Source organism: Trichogramma pretiosum, unplaced genomic scaffold (assembly GCF_000599845.2).
Source record: "Trichogramma pretiosum strain Unisexual culture from Peru unplaced genomic scaffold, Tpre_2.0 scaffold27, whole genome shotgun sequence".
NCBI lineage: Eukaryota > Metazoa > Arthropoda > Insecta > Hymenoptera > Trichogrammatidae > Trichogramma > Trichogramma pretiosum.
The window spans coordinates 1,671,114-1,693,216 of NW_019641694.1; the positions used below are offsets into that span (position 1 = coordinate 1,671,114).

Here is a 22,103-nt window from a genome sequence, read left to right on the forward strand (position 1 = left end):
ATATTAAAGTAATAAATCATGTTGAAAAAAATTACTCATAAATATGTTCTCTATTGATATCAAAATTTAAACTTGTTTAAAATTTAAAATAATGAAAGCGGATTAAATGTAAACAGTCAACAAAAGTATTTTAAATAGCTGACTCGATCCTTTTTTTTTAACCATTATTTGCCCCAAGTGCCAGTTATCAAATATCGCGTACCACAATTTAAGCTTGGATAAAACTAATACAAGTATAGAGGATTTATGTTTTGCTTTGCAACATGAAATAAAAGAAGTTGCTCTTGATTTGATTTTGTTTGAAAATCAACTTTTATATTCACCGTTTCAATATTACATTTTTAAATATTAAAAATATATTAATTAGTTACACAGCTGGCATCATCTTAAAGCTGAGTTGTGAGTTAAAACGGCGATTCTTCTCATTACACGGATATGAAAATAACAGCTTCTCTATTCATTATTTTTCTTAGTTGAAAAAACAAACGAACCAGCGCAAATCAGTGAAATAACTTATTACTATATTTCAAGTTTATGTACAGATATATACATATCATTAATATCATTTCACCATAGGCAAACGAACATTATAAAAGGAAACTACTCTTTTCCCTAGATACATTAAAAAAAAAAAAAAAAAACTAGAAAAACAATGACTTTGATCATTTTGTTTTCATAAGTTTCTCACTTTCATCATTGCTAAAGCGCAAAATTGTCGAGATCGCATTTAGCATGTGACGCTTTTGCGCCGCATCTTTGCTCATTAAATAATTGATGAATACGTTTTTGAGGTATTCAAGATTAGCATTTTCTCGAGATTTGGATGCTTCTAATCTGAAATAAAAAACAAATTTGTGGTATAGATTATTGAAAAAATGTAACATTTAAACTTTATTTTTATACCTTTTAATTTGAGCTTCGTATTTTTTTATATTTTCCTCGTGCTTGTCCTGTGCATGAATCGAATTTCTTTCGAGCTCGCGCAACGCTGCTTCCATTTGCATATTCTGCTTTCGTAAAGTCGATACTTGAACTTCTTTACGAGCTAATTCTTGCGTATAATGAAGCATAGGTGGATTGTTTTCAGTTGATAAAATACTGGACATTAAATTACCCACATCATTGCTGCGCGTTCTAACTGTACCCGATGATTCCGAAGTGACTAATTTTTTTTTGGGTAACAATGCTTCAAATGAAGATTTGAGTGTTTGAATTTCTCTGTCTTTCTCTTGAATGACACTTAAAGAACGTTCACGTTGTCTCTGTAATTGTTGTTCTAATGTAGCAATTCTGTTTAAATATTCGCTATCTTTTTGACTCAAAACTTGTTCGTATTTAGTGTATTGCTCGAGACTCTGCTGTTGTTGCATTTCAAGTTTGATTTTGAATTCTTTTTCCCTCTCGGACATTTCAGAATAGAGCATTCTCAATTTTTCCTCCAAATTTTTATTATGAGATTTTGTCCGACATAATTGCGTTTCGTCCTTCGTTAAATTAGTATCGGTGCTTTGTGAACGGCTTGAACTAGTTGAAGCAAGTTTCTTAAAATCGTCGAATTCTTGACATATGTTATTGTACTTTTCTTTATACGTTGATTCCTCGCCTTTGTCAATGAGTTTTAAACTGCTTAAAAGCTCTGTAAAAATTAAAGTTTACCATAATAAGAAATGCCAAACCAGAAAAGTTTATGCCTTAACATACCTTTTATGTAAGTACATGATTTATTGTTATCTATTTCCATTAGCTGAAAATAAAGCTTTTTAATAGTATCAACATATTCTTGAGGACTTCGTACATTGTCAGATTTTTGATGATTTTGTAGACTTATTAATTGCTCTTTTAATGCATAAATAGCTTTCTGATCTTGATGACGATGTCGATCATAACTACCAACAACATCTGATAATTCTGCTAGGCGAGCTTCTAAAATTGCTACACGTGACTCATGGTTTGCGGCTAAAGTTTTAGCCTCTTGTTCAGCAGCAGCAGCTCTTTTTTGTTCCTAAAATATAATTTTATGTTAAACAGTGCAGGAGTCTATTTTTATGAAATCTTGAACATCCTACCTCAGCAATAGCATTTTTATACTTTTTCTTCATAAGTGACATTTCTGTTTGTAAATTCTGTAACATTGCTGGAGTTTCATTTGCAGCAGATTCAGCAATTTTCAGTTTATTTTTCAAAACATCAATTTCAGCTTCTAATAATCTGGTCTGAGATTTACTGTGTGCACCTGTTTTCAATTCCTTCAATTGTGCTTCTAACTGCTCTTTCATTAGCTGCTCACTTTTAATTGCTTTTTGAAGTTCTCTATGGTTGAACATTGATTTTGTTTCATATTAAATTAGTTGGCAATAATTAATTTTCATGAGAAAACTCACTTAGTTATTGCGGAATGATCATTTTGCTCTTTTTCTCTCTCATGCCTTTCCATTATTAACTTATATTTTAAATGTTCAACTTCTGACATAGCATGACCTTGTATTCTTTTCATTTTTTCTTTAAGATTTTTTACTACTCTTTCATTCTGTAATTATTTTATATTATGATTTACATTATATTATGTAAATTTCATTCAATTTGAACATCATTGACAAAATACCTCATCTCGTTCACTGCGAATTTGTCTCTTTTCACTTTGAAAATTTGCTTCCATTCGAGATTTTTCAGATGATAATACAGCCAATGAATTCATCAAAGTTTCAAGTTGTTTTTTCAGGCCTTCAACTGTATCGTCTTCACCTTCGACGTTTGATGATTTTTCGTCATAATTCTCCTAAAATTTATAAAACAAATAAATATTGAATGGATACAAAATTCAGTTAATAACACGAAAATAATACCTTAACATCTTTATCAGGAGTCACTTGTAAGTCTCCTTTTGTCTTCACATCTAAAGTAAGAGGTAAGGCTTGAGTAATGCTAGAGAAAGACTTATTCTTTCAAAAAAAATTCAGGAAATAAACATACCTTGAAGGTTATCTCGAATGTCTGTTTGCACTGATGAATTTTCTTTTTTGACATTTTTTTTAGAAATTTCCATTTTGTAAAGTATTAATGATATATATTATGTTTTTTGAGACTATTTTATAACATAGTAGAAATGTATACTTAAATATAAATACTGCTTTACTCAAACTTGACGTTGAGTTAACATATGTCAGAGTGTGATTGTTGACACTTATAGCATTGTATTGTATTAGTACACATTACACACCTCACATCACATAATGGATGCATCAGGGTTAAGTTGAGCATTTTCATCAGAAAACTCTTATGAGTATCAAAAATCAATAGTTTTTATCAAAGAATTGTAACTACCAATAAAATCAAGTCCAAAAAAAAAATCGATTTTTAGATAAAAATTTCCCTTTTAATTAAAAGAAAATTTTCATATGCCATAAGGTAACATATTTTTATCAGAAAAAATTAAATAAATTCTTGCATGTATATTATTTTAATATTGTATAATATATTTAAAACAACAAACATAAAATTAATAAATTCCAAACACCATTGAAATGAGATTATTCATTGCTTTTTCTATACAAAAATATTTTACAAAAAAGTAATTATTTTACTGAAATATCTTTCAAATATTTATATCACAATTTTATATAAAGATAACTGAAAAATTTTATTTTGGATTTGCAATAGAGCTATTTAAAAAATTCATTTTATTTTTGCCTCAATTTAATTATGATGGTGGAACCCATCCTCCAAAAGCTTTTTCTAATTCTTTGGCTACTGCAATGCATAACTGATCATTGTTTGGAGCAGCCACTACCTAAAAGTAAATTATAAAATTCAAATCAATATTAAAATAAAAATGATAGTTCAATCAATCTCCTTTTAGTAACATCTTGTTTACCTGAACTCCGATTGGTAATCCATTTTTATCAAGACCCATAGGTACTTGACAAACTGGAACTTTCAATACATTAAATATAGCCCAATATCCAAAACTGAAAGGACTCAAAAATGGAGCACAATGATATCTTGCAGAATTGAATGTTGGATATATAAGAACTCCTTTTTCTCCTAGTTTTTCCTATAAATTTTTGTTTCAGAGTAATATAAAGCAAAAATCTACATTGATTTAAAAAAAGTTTAATTTTATTTACCAATAAATATTTTTTCATTTTATGTGTAACATCTTGAGCCCAATCTCCATTTTCTTTAGGGAAAAAGTCATGGTCTATCAATTTAAGTACAGCTGCAAGGGTAACTTCAGCATTTCCCACCAGCATTTTTTTTATTTCTGCCACAGCGGTTGTTTTACCCTAGTTATTAAAATTATTCAACTTAATTTTCAAATTACAAAAATAAAATTAACAATTACATCAATTTTTCAAAAAAAGTTGATTACATCATCATAAAAAATGAACATTTTTAGAAAAAAGAAAGAAATAATATTATATACAAGTATTTTTGCTTACGTTATTATTAGTTAGATCTGATGTAAAATCAGCATCTTCTTGGGTCATCCAATAACGCCATAATCTGTAGCTGTATTCTGTACCTGGTATTTTCACCTGTTAATTTAAAATTTCAATTTATAAATTCTTAATAAATTTATATTAATTTTTTAATTTGCTACATACTTTTGTTGCTGAGCCAGTTACATGCTTTAAATGACTAATAGCTTTTGTAAGAGCTTCTTGAGCTGCTGAGCTTAGTTTGCTTGCTCGAATATCATTTGAACATTCTTGATAAAAAATATCAAGCTGTTTCACATCAACTTGTTCAGAGTTTAATTTGATTTCAATGTTTGGTCCAACAAATATAGACATAAGTGTATCCAAATCTTCAGCTTTTTTGCATATTGGACCTGCTTCTGCCATTGAATTATAATAATGTTGTTTTCTCAACCCTATTCCAACTAAAGAAGTTTTTCCTTCACTTGGCTTGAATCCAAAAACTCCATTTCTTGATGCTGGTATTCGAATGGAACCACCAATGTCACTACCAACTGCAAATGGTACTCCACAAGCAGCAACTATAGCTGCATCACCTCCACTGCTTCCTCCAACACCTCTAGTAGTGTTATATGGATTATTAGTTTGACCATAAATTTTATTTCTTGATTCTATCCATTGATTTAATTCAGGAATATTGGTTTTGCCAATTAATATGGCACCTGCTTTTTTAACATTTAAAACAACATCAGCATCTTCTGTTGAACGATGACCTTTGCGTTTTAGAGTTCCCATTGAATGTAGAGTTCCTAAAATATCAAAATTAAATAATCTTAGTAATAACTTAATTTACTTTAATTTATTAACTGCTAAATCGTACCTTTAGCTTCATTACTCTCTTTTGTCGTAAATGGTACTCCAAACAAAGGTAAATTTTTTTTAAGTTCCTCCGCAGACAGTGATTTATTTTGCAATAATGTATCAACTTCGCGAGCTCTTGCAATGGCTTGGTCATACTGATCATCTACAATTGCATTTAATAAACTATTGACTTCCTTACAGCGGTCAATAAATGCTGTAACTACTACCTCACAGCCGACTTTCCTTTCTCTAGAATTCATTTGAATAAATTATTAATGAACAGTTAGAGATCAGTTCATGACATAAATTTTTAGCGAAAATTACCTGATTTTTTTAGCTAAAGATATTGCACTTTCAAGTAATAGTTCATTCTTAACAGGTGGTACTTTTTGCACTTTGCTATCATAATACAGCCCAAAAATAAAATCGACAAAACAATCAAACAGCCAATGGATCTGAATGATTATCCACTTAACTACTTGCAGAGTCAATTTTTTACAGCTCATTCTTGTTTTTTTAGTATGTCGCTAAATAAAAGAAAAAAATGCCGATTAAATTCAATGATCAATGAGTGAAAGGGTATGTTGCAAAATAAATACTTTTTCACGGGTAGAGGTGCACATACTGTTACGATATCAGTTATCAGATAAGTTGTCAGCTGCGAATGACTCGTCAAAAAAAATCAACATATACAAAACGAAGCAGTTGTGTCACAGAATTATTTAATCAATGCTCATGTGAATAATTAAAGATATAAGTTTAATTATTAAAGTAGAGTTGTTTCCAGGTGAAAATTCGTGCAATGTTTTTTGATCTTTCAGGAAAGGGAATTTTGATAAACTGCATAAAATATTTGCACGACACTGACCATGAATAAAAACGCGTATCTGTAGTCTGTACAAGCTTTAAAATTTTGGCGAAAAATTTGACTGTGTCGATTTTTTTACTGTTCGTATATCCTACGCACAAAATTGGCACGCATTGCGGGCCGCAATGTGGCGACATCTAGTTGAGCGGAGATATAAACATGGGCGGCTGCTCGAGTCTCGACTACAATTTTTGTGCATACACAACAAATGAGTCAGTGTTGAGTATTCTCGGTCGTCAAGTCAAAATCAAGATTAAAAATCTTAGGATATACGATTCTCGAGTCTATTTAACATCCAAAAGATAAGTGTATTGGAAGAAAAATTTTGTGTAGCACTAGGTAGTCGTGTTTTTATGCCGATTGTTCAATTCCAAACTGAAGTATCTGTGTTTTATAAAGTTACGTTGTGAGTGTGGAGCATATTTAATATCTACGTAGAACAGTTAATATTACGTGCTCTAATAACCTCTTTGTAAACGTAGAAAAATTGCCCAGACAAACGTCAAAATCGAAAAAAAACTTCAGTGACATTTCTGTGGCAAGTCCTTGATTTTCTTTTTATTTATTGACAGTTAGCAAACTGGGTGCCGAACAATCAGCCATGTCCGTTTCTCAGATGGAGAGTATCCTTTTAAAAAATTGTTCATTCAAAACTTATTTAATACTATTTTTCCATTATTATTAATCTGTAACATTATAAAAATACTAATAATAATGCTATATTATTTCCTTAACGTTTTGTTATAACACAGAAAACCTTTTTAATCTTAAATTTGCTGTAAAAGAATTAGAAAGAAATTCAAAAAAATGCGAGAAAGAAGAAAAATTAGAAAAAGCAAAGGTCAAGAAAGCAATTCAGAAGGGAAATATGGAAGGTGCAAAAATTCATGCTGAAAATGCCATCAGGCAAAAAAATCAAGCTTTGAATTATTTGAGAATGAGTGCACGAGTTGATGCTGTAGCTAGTAGGGTACAAACAGCTCTGACAACAAGAAAGGTTACACAATCTATGGCTGGAGTTGTAAAAGCTATGGATGCAGCTATGAAATCTATGAATCTAGAAAAAATTTCTGGTCTCATGGATAAATTTGAGAGTCAATTTGAAGATTTAGATGTTCAAAGCTCTTACATGGAGAATGCAATGTCACAAACTACCACAACAAATGTTCCGCAAAATGATGTCGACAGCTTAATGCAACAAATAGCGGATGAGGCTGGGTATGTTCAATGCAAATTTGTTCTAAAAATATGCAAAAATCCACTTTATAATAATTGTTTTCAAATTTTTCAGACTCGAATTAAATATGGAGCTGCCTTCAGGACAACTGGGAAGTGTTGGAGCCTCAACAGCTGTCAGTCAAGAACAGGATGAATTAACACAAAGATTAGCTAGACTTAGAGAATAGATGTATAACAAAATCAATTATATGTATGATATAATTTTATGTATATTTTTAATAATACTGAAATGTTTATTATTATAAGATAAAAACACTTAATTTTATACAAGAAGTATTGGTTTGAAACACCCTAATTCTTACTATTGAATGACATCATATGAAATTAGCAGAGTTTTATCCATTGATGTCTGGTTTTTTTATCTAAATATATTTTCCTTTATATATAAAATACTACATATTCATTTGAATTATAATTTGGAAATGTACAGATTATGAAAAGGAACATTAATGCTGAATTAAAAATGAATTGTTATATTTTCCAAGATTATTACAGAGTACTTTCTAAAAAGCTGTTTAAATGCCTTATTTGTTGGATTGTTCCCTGGATATCAATAAAATCATCAAGGAGAAATGTGAGAAAACAAGCCTGCAAATCCTTTATTTTATTCCAACTTTGATACTCCTCATAAGCAGAGTAATTCTCTTACGATAATTTAATCAATGCTTCACATAAATAATGTCTGTTATGAATCATTAGCCATTGAAGAAGTAATATGCAAGAATATGGAACGTTTATAATTATATTTATTAATACCGTCAACTTTTTCTAAATGGAATCGCATTCCAATAATTAATTGTACGGTCCTATTTTTCTGTTTCTACTTATATTGCCCTAAAACATGGTGAATTACAAACAAAGAATTTAAAGGGACAGAAGGTGAGATGAACTGTCAAATTCATCGAATTATACAAATACACGTCACAAGTGGCGGCGCCTAGTGTAACCTATAAAAAAGTTGTAGGTCTGTGTTTTGGTTTTAGACTTGCGTCTTCAAAGTTAGAAATCACTGTAATCATCGGTTCCAACTTTAAAGTCTGTGTTTGCGCAATAATACATTGTATGGGTGATACGTTACTTATAAGACTGACAGTACTGTACTGTCACTAGTTGCACATCTGTGTGTTTTAATCGTATGCTACGCATAGCCTGTGTTAGTGTGTGCGCCCAACAAACATCGGAAATATTGTGTGTACTTTAAATTTTCTTCAGTGATTCACCACAGTCAAGCTTTGAAGCATCTCATACGCACTTATATTCGTCATCGACATTATATCAATTTAAAAGAGACATTCAGTAAATTGAGTATCATCATGTTTTCGAGCGGACCAAATTATACTAAATTAAAAACTCATCTCAGATTAGCAATCAATCGGCTAAAATTATTGGAGAAAAAAAAAACCGAACTTGCCCAAAAAGCAAGAAAAGAAATAGCTGATTATCTTGGTGCTGGTAAAGTTGAAAGGGCAAGAATAAGAGTTGAACACATTATCAGAGAAGATTACATGGTTGAGGCTATGGAGTTACTAGAAATGTATTGTGATCTATTGCTTGCTCGATTTGGTCTTATTCAGCAGATGAAGTAAGCACAGTTGATAATAATTTTTAAATAATGCTACAATATTCAATTTTTAATATTTTTTAGAACTCTAGATGATGGATTATCTGAAGCAATATCCACTATTCTTTGGGCAGCTCCACGAATGCAAACTGATGTGCAAGAAATGAAAGTCATATCTGATATCCTTACTGCAAAATATGGTAAACCCTACACTGATGCTTGTAGAGAAGAAGCATTACAAACCATATCAGAAAAATTGAAGCACAAAATGAGTGTACAATCTCCATCTAAAGTTTTGGTTGAGAAATATCTCATAGAAATAGCCAAAATTTATAACGTAGAGTATGAGCCTGATCCTCAAATCATGGCTGAAGGTCAAGATACACTTTTAATAGATATTACTGGTCAAACTAATAATTTGGATCAAGTTAGTGGTACTGCGCCTCAACCAGCTGGATTTATCGGATACCCTCAACCTCCGGTTCCTGCTAGTCTCGATCTAGCAACTGGTGACTCTAATCTACCAATAGGTTTCACAGTTCCAACTTCACCAAATCAATCAGAGAGAGAAGAAAATAAATTCAATCCTGCTGCTTTTTCATATAATATTCCTCTGGATAAAGCAACAGGGCCTCAACCAGGACCACTCAATCAATTTGTACGTACTATTACATAATTTGAATCAAACAAGAATGAATGTTAGGAAAGTTCAATATATAATTTATTGAAATTTATTTGCATAGGATGATGATGCCCCACCGCCATACTCGTTTCCACCAGATTTGAACAAACAATCTGATCAAAAACCAAAGCCTCAACCTCGGTCTAAAATGCCTATGAATGATTTCAATTTACCAGATTTACCTGCAGTACCAACTGACAACGATGGTCCGTCAAATGCAGGTGGTAGTGGCAGCGGTGGAGCTAGTGGAGAAAACGACGACATTGACTTTGACGATTTAATGAAACGCTTCGAAAACTTGAAAAAGCGGCATTAATATGTGTCTAATTATATATTAATTATTTTCAGATTCGCTTTAACATTGAATATTTGAAAAAAGTATGTTAGTTTTTCAAAAATACCGCTTTTTTAAGATTGTGTATGTACGCACTTATTTTAACGAGGTAGATTGTGCCTTTGTAAAAAAACATGTAAAAATAATGCCAAAAGAGCCGAGACTCTATATAAAATTTTGATTTTTATAAGCTATGTATGTATATGATATATTAATGTAAGCATAATTGTTTCATTCTGTACATAATTATTTATAAGAGTGTATCAGAGGCGGACAAAAGATAAAATATAACGATTAAAATAAGTCAAAATTGAAACTATCAGTTTTTGTAATCGCTGTCAAAAGTTGTCATAACTACTCATCATCCCAGTCCTCGCACATCTGCAATCCGAAAAATAGTTGTGAGTGCGAAGCCGCAGAATAAAAATGAATAGTTACAGACTTACTTCACGTCCCTTCTCAGCGAGGCAAGTGAGAAGGTTTTGGGAAAATCGACACTTGTCTTGGCGACCATTATTAACAATGTAATGGTAGCACTCGACAATGGACTCCTCGATGAAGTCTCTCAGCTCGGGATCCTGCACGTTCTGCGTCATCATGTTAATTACGAGGGACCTCTCGGGAAAGCCGCGTTGATCCACCTAAAAAGCTCGATTATTAGAGCTAGTAAACGCACGAACGAGATGTAACTTACCAAATTGAGCTCATTGAAAAAGCACTGGACGACGCACTGTAAAATGCAAAACGTTCAATATTGTCAGAGCTCGCAAACGATTGCGATTCTTGAATTTCTTACGCTCTGATCGGTATTTCTGTCGAGTCCGCTGTTGCCTTGCATATTGCCGGAAGAATCTCGATAGTTGGCGGCTCCATTGCGTCTGCTGGTCTGATAATTTGTCATATCGTTGCCGTATCGGGCTGGTGCATTGTGGCTGTCAGAGTAGCTGGAACTTCGAGGATCCATGGCCATGCCAGCGTTGCCAAATCGACCATTCATTCGTCGATGATTACCGTAGCTCTGATCGTAATTGCTCGAGTCGTAGCGATTCGATTGTCTGGGCCAGCTATTGCGTCCTCTAGCCATGTTGTTCCTCGAGCTGTTGAATCTGTTGTTCATGGAGTTGCCGTAGCCGTTGTTGCGGTTTCCGTAGTAGGCATTATTGGCGTTGTTCCTGTTGCCGCTGCCGTAGGAGAGAAATTTATTGTCGAAAGGGTCCTCGTCGGAATCGTCGGAGCTCTCTTGAGAATCGGTTGCGTAGTCGCCCGTGCGGGAATCCGAGTCGTAAGACGAGCCGTAAAAGCCGGAAGTGCGACGTCGGCAGTCCTGCATCACTCGCTGGAACTGGTCGTCGCTCTGGGCATTGCCGGTCCGGCAGCGAAGACTCTGCAAAAAATGAGTCAATGGTCATTCGTTCGAATCACATCGCTCGACTTCTTACCAGAGAGCCCTTTATTTGCGTCGTCAGGATGAGAAAGAGGCAGACGAGGCCCGCGAGAGCGTAACGTTGCATGTCGCACAAGAGTACACCGAATATACGAATAGACGACTCGGAATTGCTCGGAGAACGAGTCGCGCCGATGCGACCGGACGCTGCCAGTTGTCCAGCAAAAGTGGACTCATCGCGATTGATCGCATCGAGACGGGATCGGTGCTTCCTGCGATCGCTCTAATTACTCGTCGACCCTGAAATAGACAGCTGACGGCTGACTGTGTGGATGCTAATTTGACTCCGACTGCATGTCGCAATTCGTCCTTGTTCGACCTGAACGAGCTCTTGGTCGTCGCTGCGTCAAATCTCTCAAAGAAATAGCTCTGCCACCGGTGAGCTCCTCGTCGGATTTTTACCACCCAACAACTGCTTAGGTCTTAATCTTAACCGGATCACACCCGAGAGTCGGTAATTAACTGACCGCCATAGAGTGGCCAGACTGAGAGCTTTTATGCAGTCACGGCAGCTTCGTCGAAAATGTAGTGATTGCTACCGAAGCTAACAATATTAGCTGTGTCCGTTCTGCGGTCAGCTTCATCCTTCATCCTACCCCGACTGAAAGCGGATGAAGACGAGCAACTGGTCTTGATCACGATCGCTCGATCGATAGCACAAGCCGCAACCAGCACATGTTACTTGGTCAAATGTAAAATCTATAATCTGCATGGTCGTATGAATTGACTTGAAATTAATACTTCTCTTTAATATATAGCAATGGAGTTTGACGCAGCCTATGCAATCTTAACAAGCTCGAAAGAAGGATCGAAATACCGCCACTGCCACCTCTAAATAGGGACAAAAAATGTATACTCTGCAGTAAGAGGAAGGTGTCTTGTGGAGTTTAACCGATCGAGCGTTTCCCATACAAGCACGAGATAGTGCCTCGACACAGCTATTATGATCAGTTTATGTTGATCCACTCAGGCGCGAACACTATGAACGCCCGCACAATCGTAAGTACGCGCAACTAAACGTACAATTGTTTTTTCTTATTTTGTGCTCGCATGATGTGCAGACTATAGCTACATAAATGCATTGATATTAAATATGAAAAGTTAGAGCCTCGGGTTTTCTTCGTTTTTGACTGCCTCGTTTGACTCATTTTCCACCGAGCATCGAGGAATTCACATCGGAACGAGTGGCCGGGTAACATTCGAAGCTGTCCGCGGATTGGATTCAGTGATCTTAGTCACTGTCTGATCAACGAGCGATCAAAAGAACTCGCAACTTTCTCTCTCGTGGGCGCAATTTTCTGCGCGACTTTTTGCACAATTCGATCCATGTCTGCATCGATCGCTTCGTCACGCCCGACAACCGATTCGCACGACTTGCTCCTACACCTGCTCAGATTAGTAATCTTGGTTTTTTTCTTTCAAGCTATTCACGGTGGTCCTGATACTAATAGATTGCATCGTAGCCTCGGCAAGACAACAATATCAACAGAGAGTCCCGAGTCATGCCGACTATTCACGCAGGATCCCTTCCAAAAAAGGCCGGATCACACTGAAGCCAATGAACCAACCAAGGAAGAGGCCCCCTCTGCAAATGGAAACTACGCTTCGTCGATATTTGGAGCCTCCGGCTGCCAATTCTGTGTCTCATTATCGACATTACTTACTCGCCAAAGACGAGAGCTTCCCCAAGAATCATAGGCCTAATTACTCTTCCGTCGCGCATAGACATTTCCGAAAAGATAGGCCGCATTATGTAAGAGATCACGATCCTTTTAACGACAACAATGACTATGATAATAATGAACAAGATAATAAGGTAATTATTTTAATAAGCCACAGAATTTGTTAAAATAGAGTGTCTAACATAATTTCGCGTTGACAATTCAACATGATGTTTGACAGTGGCACTTGCCACTGATAATCACTATTTGACTTTCTCTTAGAATCTTTACATCATTGAGTTATGACAATCATAATGTACTATATGATTTAAGAGTAATTTAAAAACATACATTATACAGCTTATATGGAAAGTCAGAGAGAATTGCTGCAATTTTCACATCTTAAAAATGTTTCACGTGTTTTTTCCATGAATATGCCCAGGCAACGCAGTCAATTGAACACAAAACTAAGAAAAAACAAAACAAAAAGTCTTCATTGGAATTATCACCAGACGGTGACAGAGTCGAATTTCACATCCAAGGACAAGACGGACCGGCAACCTACGTGTTTGGTTTCGATACCGGCGACGAGTAAGAATTCTGTGATTCGTTTGTTTCCACCTCTTTATAGATTCTTAGATAAAACTTCGAGTATTAATTTATTTCAGAAAAAATCGACAATTCAGACTCGAGGAGAAATCAAAAGACGGTACTGTAAAAGGACACTATGGTTATTACGATGCTCGCGGAAAGTTGCGAGCCATCAAATATGTAGCTCGCCCGGAGGAGGGTTACGTAGAGAAACATCATCAACAGTTGAGCAACGGGTCATCAGAGGAAAAAATAAATTATCCCACTGATTAATGAAAAAATCTCGAATATCCAATTTAAACTATGTTTACTGTAACAATAACAATATTTTCGAGTCGGACAAAATACAAAGTCAACAAAAAATACAGCAAAATCTTATATAGTTACAAAAAACATCATACATACATTTTTAGGTATATTCATTATCATTTCTATGCTATGTCACAACATGCAGGCATTTTTTCATAAGATAGTTCAAGTCCAATGGTCGTTTAATCATCTTATTCGAATCAAATAATAATCTTTACATACACCTATCTTTACAATTTGAGTCTCATATAATCACTTGAATTGAAATTTACAGTACACTAGGAAAGCACCGGTCACAGCGTAAGTGATCGCCGATAGAATGATGACTAAATATAAGTCATTCAAAAGAGGTAGCTCTGTTTTTATTGTAAGATTATTCCAAACTAGTATATATACGTTATCCATGGATTTATTTTCTTTATTGTTTTGCGCGTACTAGAACAGAATTTGTGCATTTTTCTTTATTTCATTTTTTTTTGTTCGGCTCCAGCTGCGGCTCCGTAAGATGAGCTTTTACTTATTTCCGACATTCCAATAGTTTTGTACATTAGCAAGAAAACTGAAAGAATGAAAAAATTAATATATTTATTTCCTCAAAAATTGACTCTGATTTATGTATAATATTACTTACATAGAATTATAATACCAACTCCAATAGAAAAGAAGCATAATGAGCCTGACAAAAACAGTTTGACTAAATAGTATAGCATGGGTACAAGAATAACTATTGACCAGAACGCAGTGTTGACAAAAGTCCACATTCTACGTTCTAACTTGAATGAATCTACTTTAGGTACCCCACTAGTAGCAAAAAAGTCTCCACTTTCTAAAAAGCTTTCTTGCATTCGGTCCTGAAAAATATTCATAAATTCTCAATTAGTACATTACTTAACATAATTTTTTATTATAAGTATTAAATTAAATTATAGATTTCTGAAATTTTCAAACATACCTTAACTTGATAAATGTTATGTAGCCATTGTGCTGCTTCTTCTTCATTTTCAGGCACAGAGTTAAGAGGGATTCTGTTTATGTACATATGTGCTTCAACTTTTTTTCCAAGTAGAAGATTTGTCATAGTAGGTTTAGTTGTCTCTGATGGTTTGAAAGCTAATTGAATATCATAAATAGCATCAACTTTCCCTCGAAGATGAGGAATACTGGCTGTAAAACCTCTTGTTCGAGGGGTTAAATGGTGTTTCAAAACGGGTAAACCCTTCTCTTTGGCAAACTTTTTACTAGCCTCTGCTTTTTCAGGGGTAAAGCGAGTACCTTCCGCATACAGTAAAAGCTGTAATTTAATTATAAAACATGTATTTTTATTTTCAAAGTCTTTTGGTTCTAATTGTATTCATCGACTTTTAATTTACCCATATTGAATCAGGATAATCAGCTAATTCTCTTATTTGAGATCCAATAACCTCTTTATCCTTATCCCAACTTCTCTGCAAGAAAATACTTTCTGCAAATTTCCAAGCCCATCCAAGAGTAGGAATGTACTGGATTGATTTCTTAGCATATGCTTTGCAATTCTAAAAATAATGATTATAACAATTTCAATATGATAAAATTTAATTTTCTCTAATGGTTTAAACAAAACTTACTCCTAAAACTTTTATGCGTTCACAAAAAACCCATCCAATTAACCAATCAATTTCGTAGCTATGGTTCATTAGTAGGTAGCCATGTTCATGACCATAATATTTATCAAAGTCTTTTTTATCTATGTACAAAATTATATCAGCTCCAGCCCACCATTCTGCCATAAATACTAATTCTAAAATACAATGAAATAATGGATTATTTTGTATACTTACAAAATTAAATTATAAAATGATACTTACGACTGTAGAATGAATAGCACAAATAGTAGTTAATTTTGCGATAAAAATATTTTGAAAAAGGCCTCAGACCAAAATAAAGAATACATTGCATCAAGTTTATTATCAAACCAGATGTGAAAAAAGTGATAGCAAATAATAAATGCACTATCCGAGAGCGTTTCAAATATGATAAAGAACCCATTTTGAAACTTTGAACTTTTCACTGTGCGTGTAGAAAAATGTTGATTTCTGAAAAATAAAAACATTATGCCTTAATAAATACTTCAAAATTAACAGAAGAGCATAATTAATTTAACAAAAGTAAAAAATCAAAACATCAATGATAAAAAAAAACTTTTCAACAAGATTAAAAAGAATTATAGGTTGTATCCTTGTTGATTCTGTTTACATAATGCTAAGCTCCATTCTTGACAAGTATATTAATAGAAAATATCATAAACACAAAAAAAATGAATAAAAATAATAATATCATTATGTTAAAAATATGAGAAGTAAATTGTTCAATCAAAATGAAAAGTTGTAAAATGATAAAGGTTAAAAAAAAAAAAAAAATTACTCATATTTAGTCGTAACACTCAAAATTTAGAGATAGCATCTAAGATCTTATTGAAGAAAATTATACTTGCAAATTAAGGAGAAGAAGCACTCTAAGGGGTCATAGTTCAAAAGTATCGGCGTAATTTATTATGAATTTTGGAGTCAAATGTAGGTTTTATAGAATCAAAGTTAATGGAGCTTTAAAGCTACTCACGTTAGATATAGGAAGATTCATCTAAAGACAAGAGAGTCTATAACGTTGAATAAATGTTGCGCAAAGGCAGCGCGAGAAGCAAGTAAAGATGATAGAAATACGAAGCATGAAATACCGTTGTGCGATCAACGAGTCAGTGTACGCACTACATTTGAAAATGATAACAATAACAGAGTACGGACGACACACACGAATACATATTATATGTCAAGCGAAGCAGAGCAGCTAAACACGCATCGAAACAATAACAAATAATCGTTAGCGTCCTACATGTGATCTCGATTCGCGTTGCAAATTCAGTGCTCGTGAACTCGAGGCGCGAGACTGTCGAGACTCATGGCTCTTGATAGTCCAAGCGCTCCGCGCTGCACGCGAAAAAGACGGTAAACAAGGAGAATTCCGTGCATGCAGAGACAAACCTGCAAAGTATAAGGTAACGTCGCAAGATAATATTACGTGTCGTCGTCTGTGCAGCGGTATATCGTACAAAAAGACGTGTACGATTACGAAATCGCTGCTACTCGCGTGCCACGAATTCATGAGTCGTTACGGCTTTTTAATTGTAGTTGCAATTTAAAAGATAATCTAATTCGCTGAGGTAAGCAGCAAAATATGAATGAATGAAATTTTGGAGCGTTTGCTTTAAATGTTTTCAAACGAATTTCTCCAAAATGTTCCCTTAGTACACAGCATGAGTTATAAAAATGATGAATCTCGTCAACTAGGAAATCACGCTTCAAAGACTTGAAAAAGTGATTCATTTTGATTGAACCGCTGCGGCCGACAAATATTTGTGTCTTTCAGTTCTACTCGGGCTCGTTCTGTAGGTTGTTTTCGTCGCGAACGAAAAACAAGAGGTAACAGGTAAAGGGGCTATAGAGTCGTGCGCAGATAATTAAAAAGTTGACCAAAAGGTCGACGCATAAGACACAAGACAAAGTGCAATACTTACAGAGGCCCTAGCAGTTAGAGGACGAGCGTCCGAGACATCTGCAACAGTAGAGCAACCAGCCAAAATCCAACACTCTCGCTCGAGCGTACGGAATATAATGATGCGCCCATGTGGCCAGGCTATTTTACATAGTACGAGTTCATGCTGGTGGCACGAGACTACTCGAGAGAGCTGCGAATTGCGATGATCATGTCCAATCTACTTTTTTTGCGGTTGTGTATGTGTCGAGGCTGACGATCGATATATACATGTACAGACATATATCTGTATGTATTTGGATTCTTGCATCGACTAGCCAAATCGAAATTCTCAACGTGTAGATTATAGTTATTATAATTATTATTGTCTCGTTTTAAAAGTCGAATCGTTGCTAAATGAGCTGAACGCACAACTGAACGATGAACCTGAATAGCACTGAAACTCGCTCTCAGAGCACGTTCCGTGGATGCACATGCGCAAATCGAACTTTTGGCGCCAGTCTTGGTTCGCTAATCGCTTCTTGCGCTACTCTTTATGCTCATAGCAGTAGGTAATAACGGATTACCGAAGATAGTATATAATATATATGGATGGATGCGAGTAGTTATAAGGGTACACAAGGAGGCCGATGATTATGAACTATGCGAGCATGTTATAACGCTCACAACTTGTAGTAGGCTTTTTTCGAGATGGCGTAATTTAAGCACGGCTTGATTTTTAAAAATTATTAAATATGCTCTGATGCGTTTGTAAATTTAAAAATCGTTATAAATGGCCAATTAATATTATTAATAGACTACAAAGCAATTTTCAAGCTGAGATTCAGAAGATAAAAAGATTGCTCAAGCACAAATGGACCGGTATAAGTTGAAAAAATCATAAACAAAACTTTGGATCATTTCAATATTTTCATTGATTAATACTGAGCTAAGAGTACCCGACAGGCGAATAAATATTGACGTTTGATATCACTTGAACACAATGGATTTAATTAAAATTTCTCACGCGTAGACCCCAGCGTTCACAGAAAAATATTGTTAAGGAAAATTATCCAATTATCCTCAATAAATGAGTTTTGAAGTTAATCGACTGTCGACTCACGGTCCAGTGACAACTAAAATCATCCAATTCGAGACTTCACAGGTACATCTAACTGAATTTCACCATGGCTGCAATGGAAAACAATTCCACCATAGAAGCGATTGAATATTTGAATAACGATTGTCTTCGAGAAATTTTTTATCATTTGCCCATCATTGACCTCTTGCAAATGGAAAAAGGTACATATGCGATTTTTTCAAAGTCATTTTCACCTGACATTTCCTACTATTCGTTATGCAGTTTGTAAACGATGGACATACGTGGCACGGGATTCTTGGGGACGCATCACGGGCGCCGATTTTTACGATTTTCTGCAAGAGGACGATGATACATTGGATGAAGAAATAATTCAGAATGTCTGGAAGAGGTTTGCGATGCGCATAACGGGTGTCGAGCTCGACATCACTTGCAGGACATTCGACCTTAATGCCTTCTTTCCAGCTTGCTGCAAAATTAAGAGCCTCAGGTGGGAGCTGCCTGATGAAGAATCGTGGATCACTACCCTCTCCCGATGTATCGAAAAACTTGAAAATTTAGATCTAACGATATCACCTGATCAAGATTTTATCCCGAACGTATGAAATACCCAAATTAATTTGGGACTATTCATTAAATCATGTACGCTGATTTGTTTTTGTTGTCTCTATGTTCGTTTATCTATACAGATAGGTGACGATCCTTTTTTCACGGCATTTGTAGGTCTTTTACAAGGAGCTAAATTAGAAAATTTGAAAAATTTCCGTTTAAATGTCAAACATACAAATTGTTCGGATAAAATTCTCGAAATTGTGGAATGGTTACCGAGACATCTTAAATCTCTCAAGATTATTAATACGTGCATCTTCTCCTGCAAGCTTTTAAGTGAAGTGAGTAATCTAATATCTCAATTCTTTTGAAAAATGTGTATCTAGTGTATAGATTATTTATTCATGTTCAATCCTTGTAGATTCTCGAAAAATTTACGCAACTTGAATACTTGTCACTGTCCACGGGAATATTTCGTCCGCAAATTAATTTGGAAAATACTCGTGTGTTTCTGCCAAGAACCTTAAAGTACTTATGTATTGATAAATTGACGTTCAATTCACTGTGTTACGACTTTATATGTGATTTGACGGCTTTAGAAGGCGTAAGATTAGTCGGAGGTGAAATGACGCACGAGGGCCTCATAAAAGTTGCAAAATATTGCGAACATTTAAAAAGCATCGACTTAACAAGTTAAGTTTTATTATTTAAATTAAAAACATTTCCTTCACATTTTTTCAACCTGAATTTTTTCAAATAGAAGTTGACGGTCTTAATGAAGCTGCTTTTGCCATTGCGCTTCCAATAATGAAAAAACTTGAAACCCTGAAGTTCAGAGAATTTTCCGATATGGAAGGAAGATTTTTCAGAGATTTGTTGGGATTGAAAGATGTTCACATAGCCAAATGTTTTAATGTCTTACCAGTCAATGTCTGTGATTTACTACATAGCAGTAAAGATTTAAGTAGGATAATTTATCAATGTGCTAGCTCAGAAGCTAGAATGCTTATTGAAACTGCCATTCAATGTTGTGTCGATCGAGCGCCTGACAATTTTTTGAATTTTATTATTAAAGGGGTTTTTACAGATTGTGATAGATTCGATGATTTTTACCCGTGCCTAAAAGTGCGTATTATTACCGATCATTCGGTACCACATAATTTTGGTCATATTAATGAGCATTACAATGAAGGAAATGAATATTATGTATAAATATTAGTTTTTTGGTATGTTTACATTTTAGTTCTGAACATCAAAATTTTTGTTAACATAAATTTTGTGATGTTGTGAGTAAAATGTATGTTAATAACTTTTTATTTATATATTAATGTTCTTGTCTGCAATGATGAAATAAACTGTGTTGCTCATAACCAAATGCAATAGTAGTTTTTTTTTTCAAATAACTAGTGTGAATTGATAAAAATTTCAATTTTTCTTTATTTTACTATAATATAGTATTTATATTCATATATACACGTGTATATATGCATATATATATTTATATTTATTAAATTCTATACACGCTTTGCTTATTTTTACCGTGTGAATTTATGACAACTTTTTTTTAATCTAAAACACATTCACACACCCAAAGTAACACAATGCACTCAGTACTCACTATATCTTATTTACCAAGTATGTGTAACAATCACACGTTTTTTCGTTTTACCACATCGTAATAAGTATAAGCTGCTTTATGTTAGCTATAAAAATGCTTTATTTAGAAGGTAGACTTTTCAATTTTAGAACAAACAATCTATGAACGATTTATAAAATTCGAAAGGTGGCCACAGAAGAAATGTTTTGATGAAGTTATATTCTATTATAATGATTTTTCAGTACCCATCAAAGTTTTAAATTTTATTTCTATAAATAATATTCACTAGTTAAATGAAAATTAGGTCAGAACGTAAAACTATTATCAATGAGTTTGATCAATACATGTTCACCTTAGCTTAATAAAAAAGTCTACCTTCTATATTTTGGTATAAAACAGATATTATTGAATGAATTCAAATTGTTTGTAACTCTTAATTGAGTTATTGAAAAAAAAGATTAGCTCAAATCTTATTACAACTTAAATGAGTTTAGCTCATAAATCCATCAATCTATCAAAAAGGTGTGAGTTAGTGCGCGGATTTTAAAACAAGTCTAGAACGCAATTATGCGCCCATTATAGAATAATCATATTATTATATTTCTTCAATTTCTTATGAAAATCAATATAAATAGATACAAAAAAAGTTGCGTTTGTAATAAATATGTATTGTATGCGTGTATGTGTGTTCTAATCGTTTAACGAGTTCTATGTCTTTTTCGCGTTACTCTCACATTTTTCCAAGTTCATCAGTTTACATATCTGATAGGCTATTAGCAATATATTTCTGGTTCGAAGCTGGTTTAGAATTTTCTGTGTCGCATGATACATGTCAAGTAATGGCTACAGAATAGTTCTAGAAGCCAGTATTTTTTCATGAACCAAATAGCCCAGACTTTATGTACAACTATATTATAACGTGTCTCCTACAACATGAGCCTTTTTATGTTAATTCATTGTATCTTTTATGTCACTTATTAATGCCAATATTGATAACTCTATAACGAAATGTCGCTTTTTATGGTTTTTCTGTTTATCGTAATACAATATTTTTTGAAACTATCTCTAAACTAATATTTTCTATTTCATTTGCTTCATATCAATTTTCTTTCATAGTAATAATTATTATGTAATTATAATGATATATATTTTACAAAGTGTACCGACTCCGCACTACATTAATTAGTGAATAGTTTTACTGACCAATGAAATTCACCGAGAATATTCGTAGACAGTAAATACCTTTATTAGAATTACTATATCTGTGACGATAATTTCAGAATAGAGACGAATTAAAGCGTATATAATAGTCATTTCAAATCCTAGTTTAAAATATCTGGCAGTTGACCTGTTTTTGCGACTCATATTAATTTCGCGCAAATGAAA

At 33.9% G+C, this 22,103-nt stretch overlaps 8 protein-coding genes across 9 annotated transcripts; 4 read left to right on the forward strand and 4 right to left on the reverse strand.

The window, feature by feature from the left end:
- Positions 1 to 42: 42 nt before the first annotated feature.
- On the reverse strand, positions 43 to 3,354 carry LOC106660431 (GRIP and coiled-coil domain-containing protein 1). The gene is made up of 8 exons (XM_014383395.2): positions 2,971 to 3,354; positions 2,844 to 2,893; positions 2,603 to 2,776; positions 2,382 to 2,527; positions 2,067 to 2,310; positions 1,702 to 2,002; positions 904 to 1,636; positions 43 to 834 (listed from the first exon to the last, which is right to left on the reverse strand). Exons 1-8 carry the CDS (start codon positions 3,041 to 3,043, stop codon positions 663 to 665), a joined length of 1,893 nt encoding a protein of 630 aa, XP_014238881.1. The 5' UTR covers positions 3,044 to 3,354; the 3' UTR covers positions 43 to 662.
- Positions 3,355 to 3,620: 266 nt separating this feature from the next.
- LOC106648000 (fatty-acid amide hydrolase 2-A-like) lies at positions 3,621 to 6,208 on the reverse strand. The gene is made up of 8 exons (XM_014364599.2): positions 5,879 to 6,208; positions 5,604 to 5,806; positions 5,299 to 5,528; positions 4,605 to 5,227; positions 4,440 to 4,535; positions 4,125 to 4,283; positions 3,872 to 4,051; positions 3,621 to 3,787 (listed from the first exon to the last, which is right to left on the reverse strand). The coding sequence occupies exons 1-8, from the start codon at positions 5,900 to 5,902 to the stop codon at positions 3,698 to 3,700; spliced, it is 1,605 nt and encodes a 534-aa protein (XP_014220085.1). The 5' UTR covers positions 5,903 to 6,208; the 3' UTR covers positions 3,621 to 3,697.
- A 150-nt stretch (positions 6,209 to 6,358) lies between these two features.
- On the forward strand, positions 6,359 to 7,972 carry LOC106648003 (charged multivesicular body protein 1b). Its single transcript, XM_014364602.1, has 3 exons — positions 6,359 to 6,770; positions 6,900 to 7,365; positions 7,439 to 7,972. Exons 1-3 carry the CDS (start codon positions 6,749 to 6,751, stop codon positions 7,551 to 7,553), a joined length of 603 nt encoding a protein of 200 aa, XP_014220088.1. The 5' UTR covers positions 6,359 to 6,748; the 3' UTR covers positions 7,554 to 7,972.
- An 85-nt stretch (positions 7,973 to 8,057) lies between these two features.
- On the forward strand, positions 8,058 to 10,256 carry LOC106648001 (IST1 homolog). Its single transcript, XM_014364600.1, has 3 exons — positions 8,058 to 8,968; positions 9,032 to 9,605; positions 9,691 to 10,256. Exons 1-3 carry the CDS (start codon positions 8,700 to 8,702, stop codon positions 9,943 to 9,945), a joined length of 1,098 nt encoding a protein of 365 aa, XP_014220086.1. The 5' UTR covers positions 8,058 to 8,699; the 3' UTR covers positions 9,946 to 10,256.
- A 7-nt stretch (positions 10,257 to 10,263) lies between these two features.
- LOC106648002 (general odorant-binding protein 71) lies at positions 10,264 to 12,074 on the reverse strand. Its single transcript, XM_014364601.2, has 5 exons — positions 11,403 to 12,074; positions 10,760 to 11,347; positions 10,658 to 10,693; positions 10,410 to 10,604; positions 10,264 to 10,344 (listed from the first exon to the last, which is right to left on the reverse strand). Exons 1-5 carry the CDS (start codon positions 11,472 to 11,474, stop codon positions 10,318 to 10,320), a joined length of 918 nt encoding a protein of 305 aa, XP_014220087.1. The 5' UTR covers positions 11,475 to 12,074; the 3' UTR covers positions 10,264 to 10,317.
- A 111-nt stretch (positions 12,075 to 12,185) lies between these two features.
- On the forward strand, positions 12,186 to 13,956 carry LOC106660552. The gene is made up of 4 exons (XM_014383548.1): positions 12,186 to 12,406; positions 12,831 to 13,223; positions 13,511 to 13,659; positions 13,737 to 13,956. Exons 1-4 carry the CDS (start codon positions 12,362 to 12,364, stop codon positions 13,930 to 13,932), a joined length of 783 nt encoding a protein of 260 aa, XP_014239034.1. The 5' UTR covers positions 12,186 to 12,361; the 3' UTR covers positions 13,933 to 13,956.
- Positions 13,950 to 17,892, reverse strand: LOC106660551 (1-acyl-sn-glycerol-3-phosphate acyltransferase gamma-like). 2 transcript variants are annotated; one of them, XM_014383547.2, is made up of 7 exons: positions 17,516 to 17,892; positions 15,813 to 16,040; positions 15,573 to 15,745; positions 15,339 to 15,500; positions 14,921 to 15,259; positions 14,600 to 14,819; positions 13,950 to 14,527 (listed from the first exon to the last, which is right to left on the reverse strand). In XM_014383547.2, exons 2-7 carry the CDS (start codon positions 15,991 to 15,993, stop codon positions 14,430 to 14,432), a joined length of 1,173 nt encoding a protein of 390 aa, XP_014239033.1. In that variant the 5' UTR covers positions 15,994 to 16,040; positions 17,516 to 17,892; the 3' UTR covers positions 13,950 to 14,429. The 2 variants fall into 2 exon arrangements, with proteins under 2 accessions (XP_014239033.1, XP_014239032.1); XM_014383546.2 differs by lacking the exon at positions 17,516 to 17,892 and adding an exon at positions 16,564 to 16,877.
- Positions 17,893 to 17,999: 107 nt separating this feature from the next.
- LOC106660550 lies at positions 18,000 to 20,500 on the forward strand. Its single transcript, XM_014383545.2, has 5 exons — positions 18,000 to 18,774; positions 18,836 to 19,170; positions 19,261 to 19,461; positions 19,542 to 19,812; positions 19,881 to 20,500. Exons 1-5 carry the CDS (start codon positions 18,660 to 18,662, stop codon positions 20,330 to 20,332), a joined length of 1,374 nt encoding a protein of 457 aa, XP_014239031.1. The 5' UTR covers positions 18,000 to 18,659; the 3' UTR covers positions 20,333 to 20,500.
- Positions 20,501 to 22,103: the final 1,603 nt, after the last annotated feature.

Bases quoted from the DNA above. Each gene is read 5' to 3' on its own strand.
- LOC106648001 (XM_014364600.1), top strand. From the start codon at position 8,700: ATGTTTTCGAGCGGACCAAATTATACTAAATTAAAAACTCATCTCAGA. The intron at 8,969-9,031 runs GTAAGCACAGTT...AATATTTTTTAG, and splicing joins GGTCTTATTCAGCAGATGAA to AACTCTAGATGATGGATTAT. The intron at 9,606-9,690 runs GTACGTACTATT...TTATTTGCATAG, and splicing joins CAGGACCACTCAATCAATTT to GATGATGATGCCCCACCGCC.
- LOC106660552 (XM_014383548.1), top strand. From the start codon at position 12,362: ATGTTGATCCACTCAGGCGCGAACACTATGAACGCCCGCACAATC. The intron at 13,224-13,510 runs GTAATTATTTTA...GAATATGCCCAG, and splicing joins ATAATGAACAAGATAATAAG to GCAACGCAGTCAATTGAACA. The intron at 13,660-13,736 runs GTAAGAATTCTG...AATTTATTTCAG, and splicing joins GGTTTCGATACCGGCGACGA to AAAAAATCGACAATTCAGAC.
- LOC106648002 (XM_014364601.2), bottom strand. From the start codon at position 11,474: ATGCAACGTTACGCTCTCGCGGGCCTCGTCTGCCTCTTTCTCATCCTG. The intron at 11,348-11,402 runs GTAAGAAGTCGA...CATTTTTTGCAG, and splicing joins CGCAAATAAAGGGCTCTCTG to AGTCTTCGCTGCCGGACCGG. The intron at 10,694-10,759 runs GTAAGAAATTCA...TGCATTTTACAG, and splicing joins ACAGAAATACCGATCAGAGC to TGCGTCGTCCAGTGCTTTTT.
- LOC106648000 (XM_014364599.2), bottom strand. From the start codon at position 5,902: ATGTGCACCTCTACCCGTGAAAAA. The intron at 5,529-5,603 runs GTAATTTTCGCT...AATGAATTCTAG, and splicing joins TCTTTAGCTAAAAAAATCAG to AGAAAGGAAAGTCGGCTGTG. The intron at 4,536-4,604 runs GTATGTAGCAAA...TTAAATTAACAG, and splicing joins TAACTGGCTCAGCAACAAAA to GTGAAAATACCAGGTACAGA.
- LOC106660431 (XM_014383395.2), bottom strand. From the start codon at position 3,043: ATGGAAATTTCTAAAAAAAATGTCAAAAAAGAAAATTCATCAGTGCAA. The intron at 2,003-2,066 runs GTAGGATGTTCA...ATTATATTTTAG, and splicing joins ATAAAAATGCTATTGCTGAG to GAACAAAAAAGAGCTGCTGC. The intron at 835-903 runs GTATAAAAATAA...TTTTTATTTCAG, and splicing joins TACGAAGCTCAAATTAAAAG to ATTAGAAGCATCCAAATCTC.
- LOC106660551 (XM_014383547.2), bottom strand. From the start codon at position 15,993: ATGGGTTCTTTATCATATTTGAAACGCTCTCGGATAGTGCATTTATTA. The intron at 15,260-15,338 runs GTAAATTAAAAG...ATTAAATTACAG, and splicing joins ATTATCCTGATTCAATATGG to CTTTTACTGTATGCGGAAGG. The intron at 14,820-14,920 runs GTATGTTTGAAA...AATATTTTTCAG, and splicing joins ATAACATTTATCAAGTTAAG to GACCGAATGCAAGAAAGCTT.
- LOC106648003 (XM_014364602.1), top strand. From the start codon at position 6,749: ATGTCCGTTTCTCAGATGGAGA. The intron at 6,771-6,899 runs GTATCCTTTTAA...GTTATAACACAG, and splicing joins GTCCGTTTCTCAGATGGAGA to AAAACCTTTTTAATCTTAAA. The intron at 7,366-7,438 runs GTATGTTCAATG...CAAATTTTTCAG, and splicing joins CAAATAGCGGATGAGGCTGG to ACTCGAATTAAATATGGAGC.
- LOC106660550 (XM_014383545.2), top strand. From the start codon at position 18,660: ATGGCTGCAATGGAAAACAATTCCACCATAGAAGCGATTGAATATTTG. The intron at 18,775-18,835 runs GTACATATGCGA...TTCGTTATGCAG, and splicing joins CCTCTTGCAAATGGAAAAAG to TTTGTAAACGATGGACATAC. The intron at 19,171-19,260 runs GTATGAAATACC...TTATCTATACAG, and splicing joins ATCAAGATTTTATCCCGAAC to ATAGGTGACGATCCTTTTTT.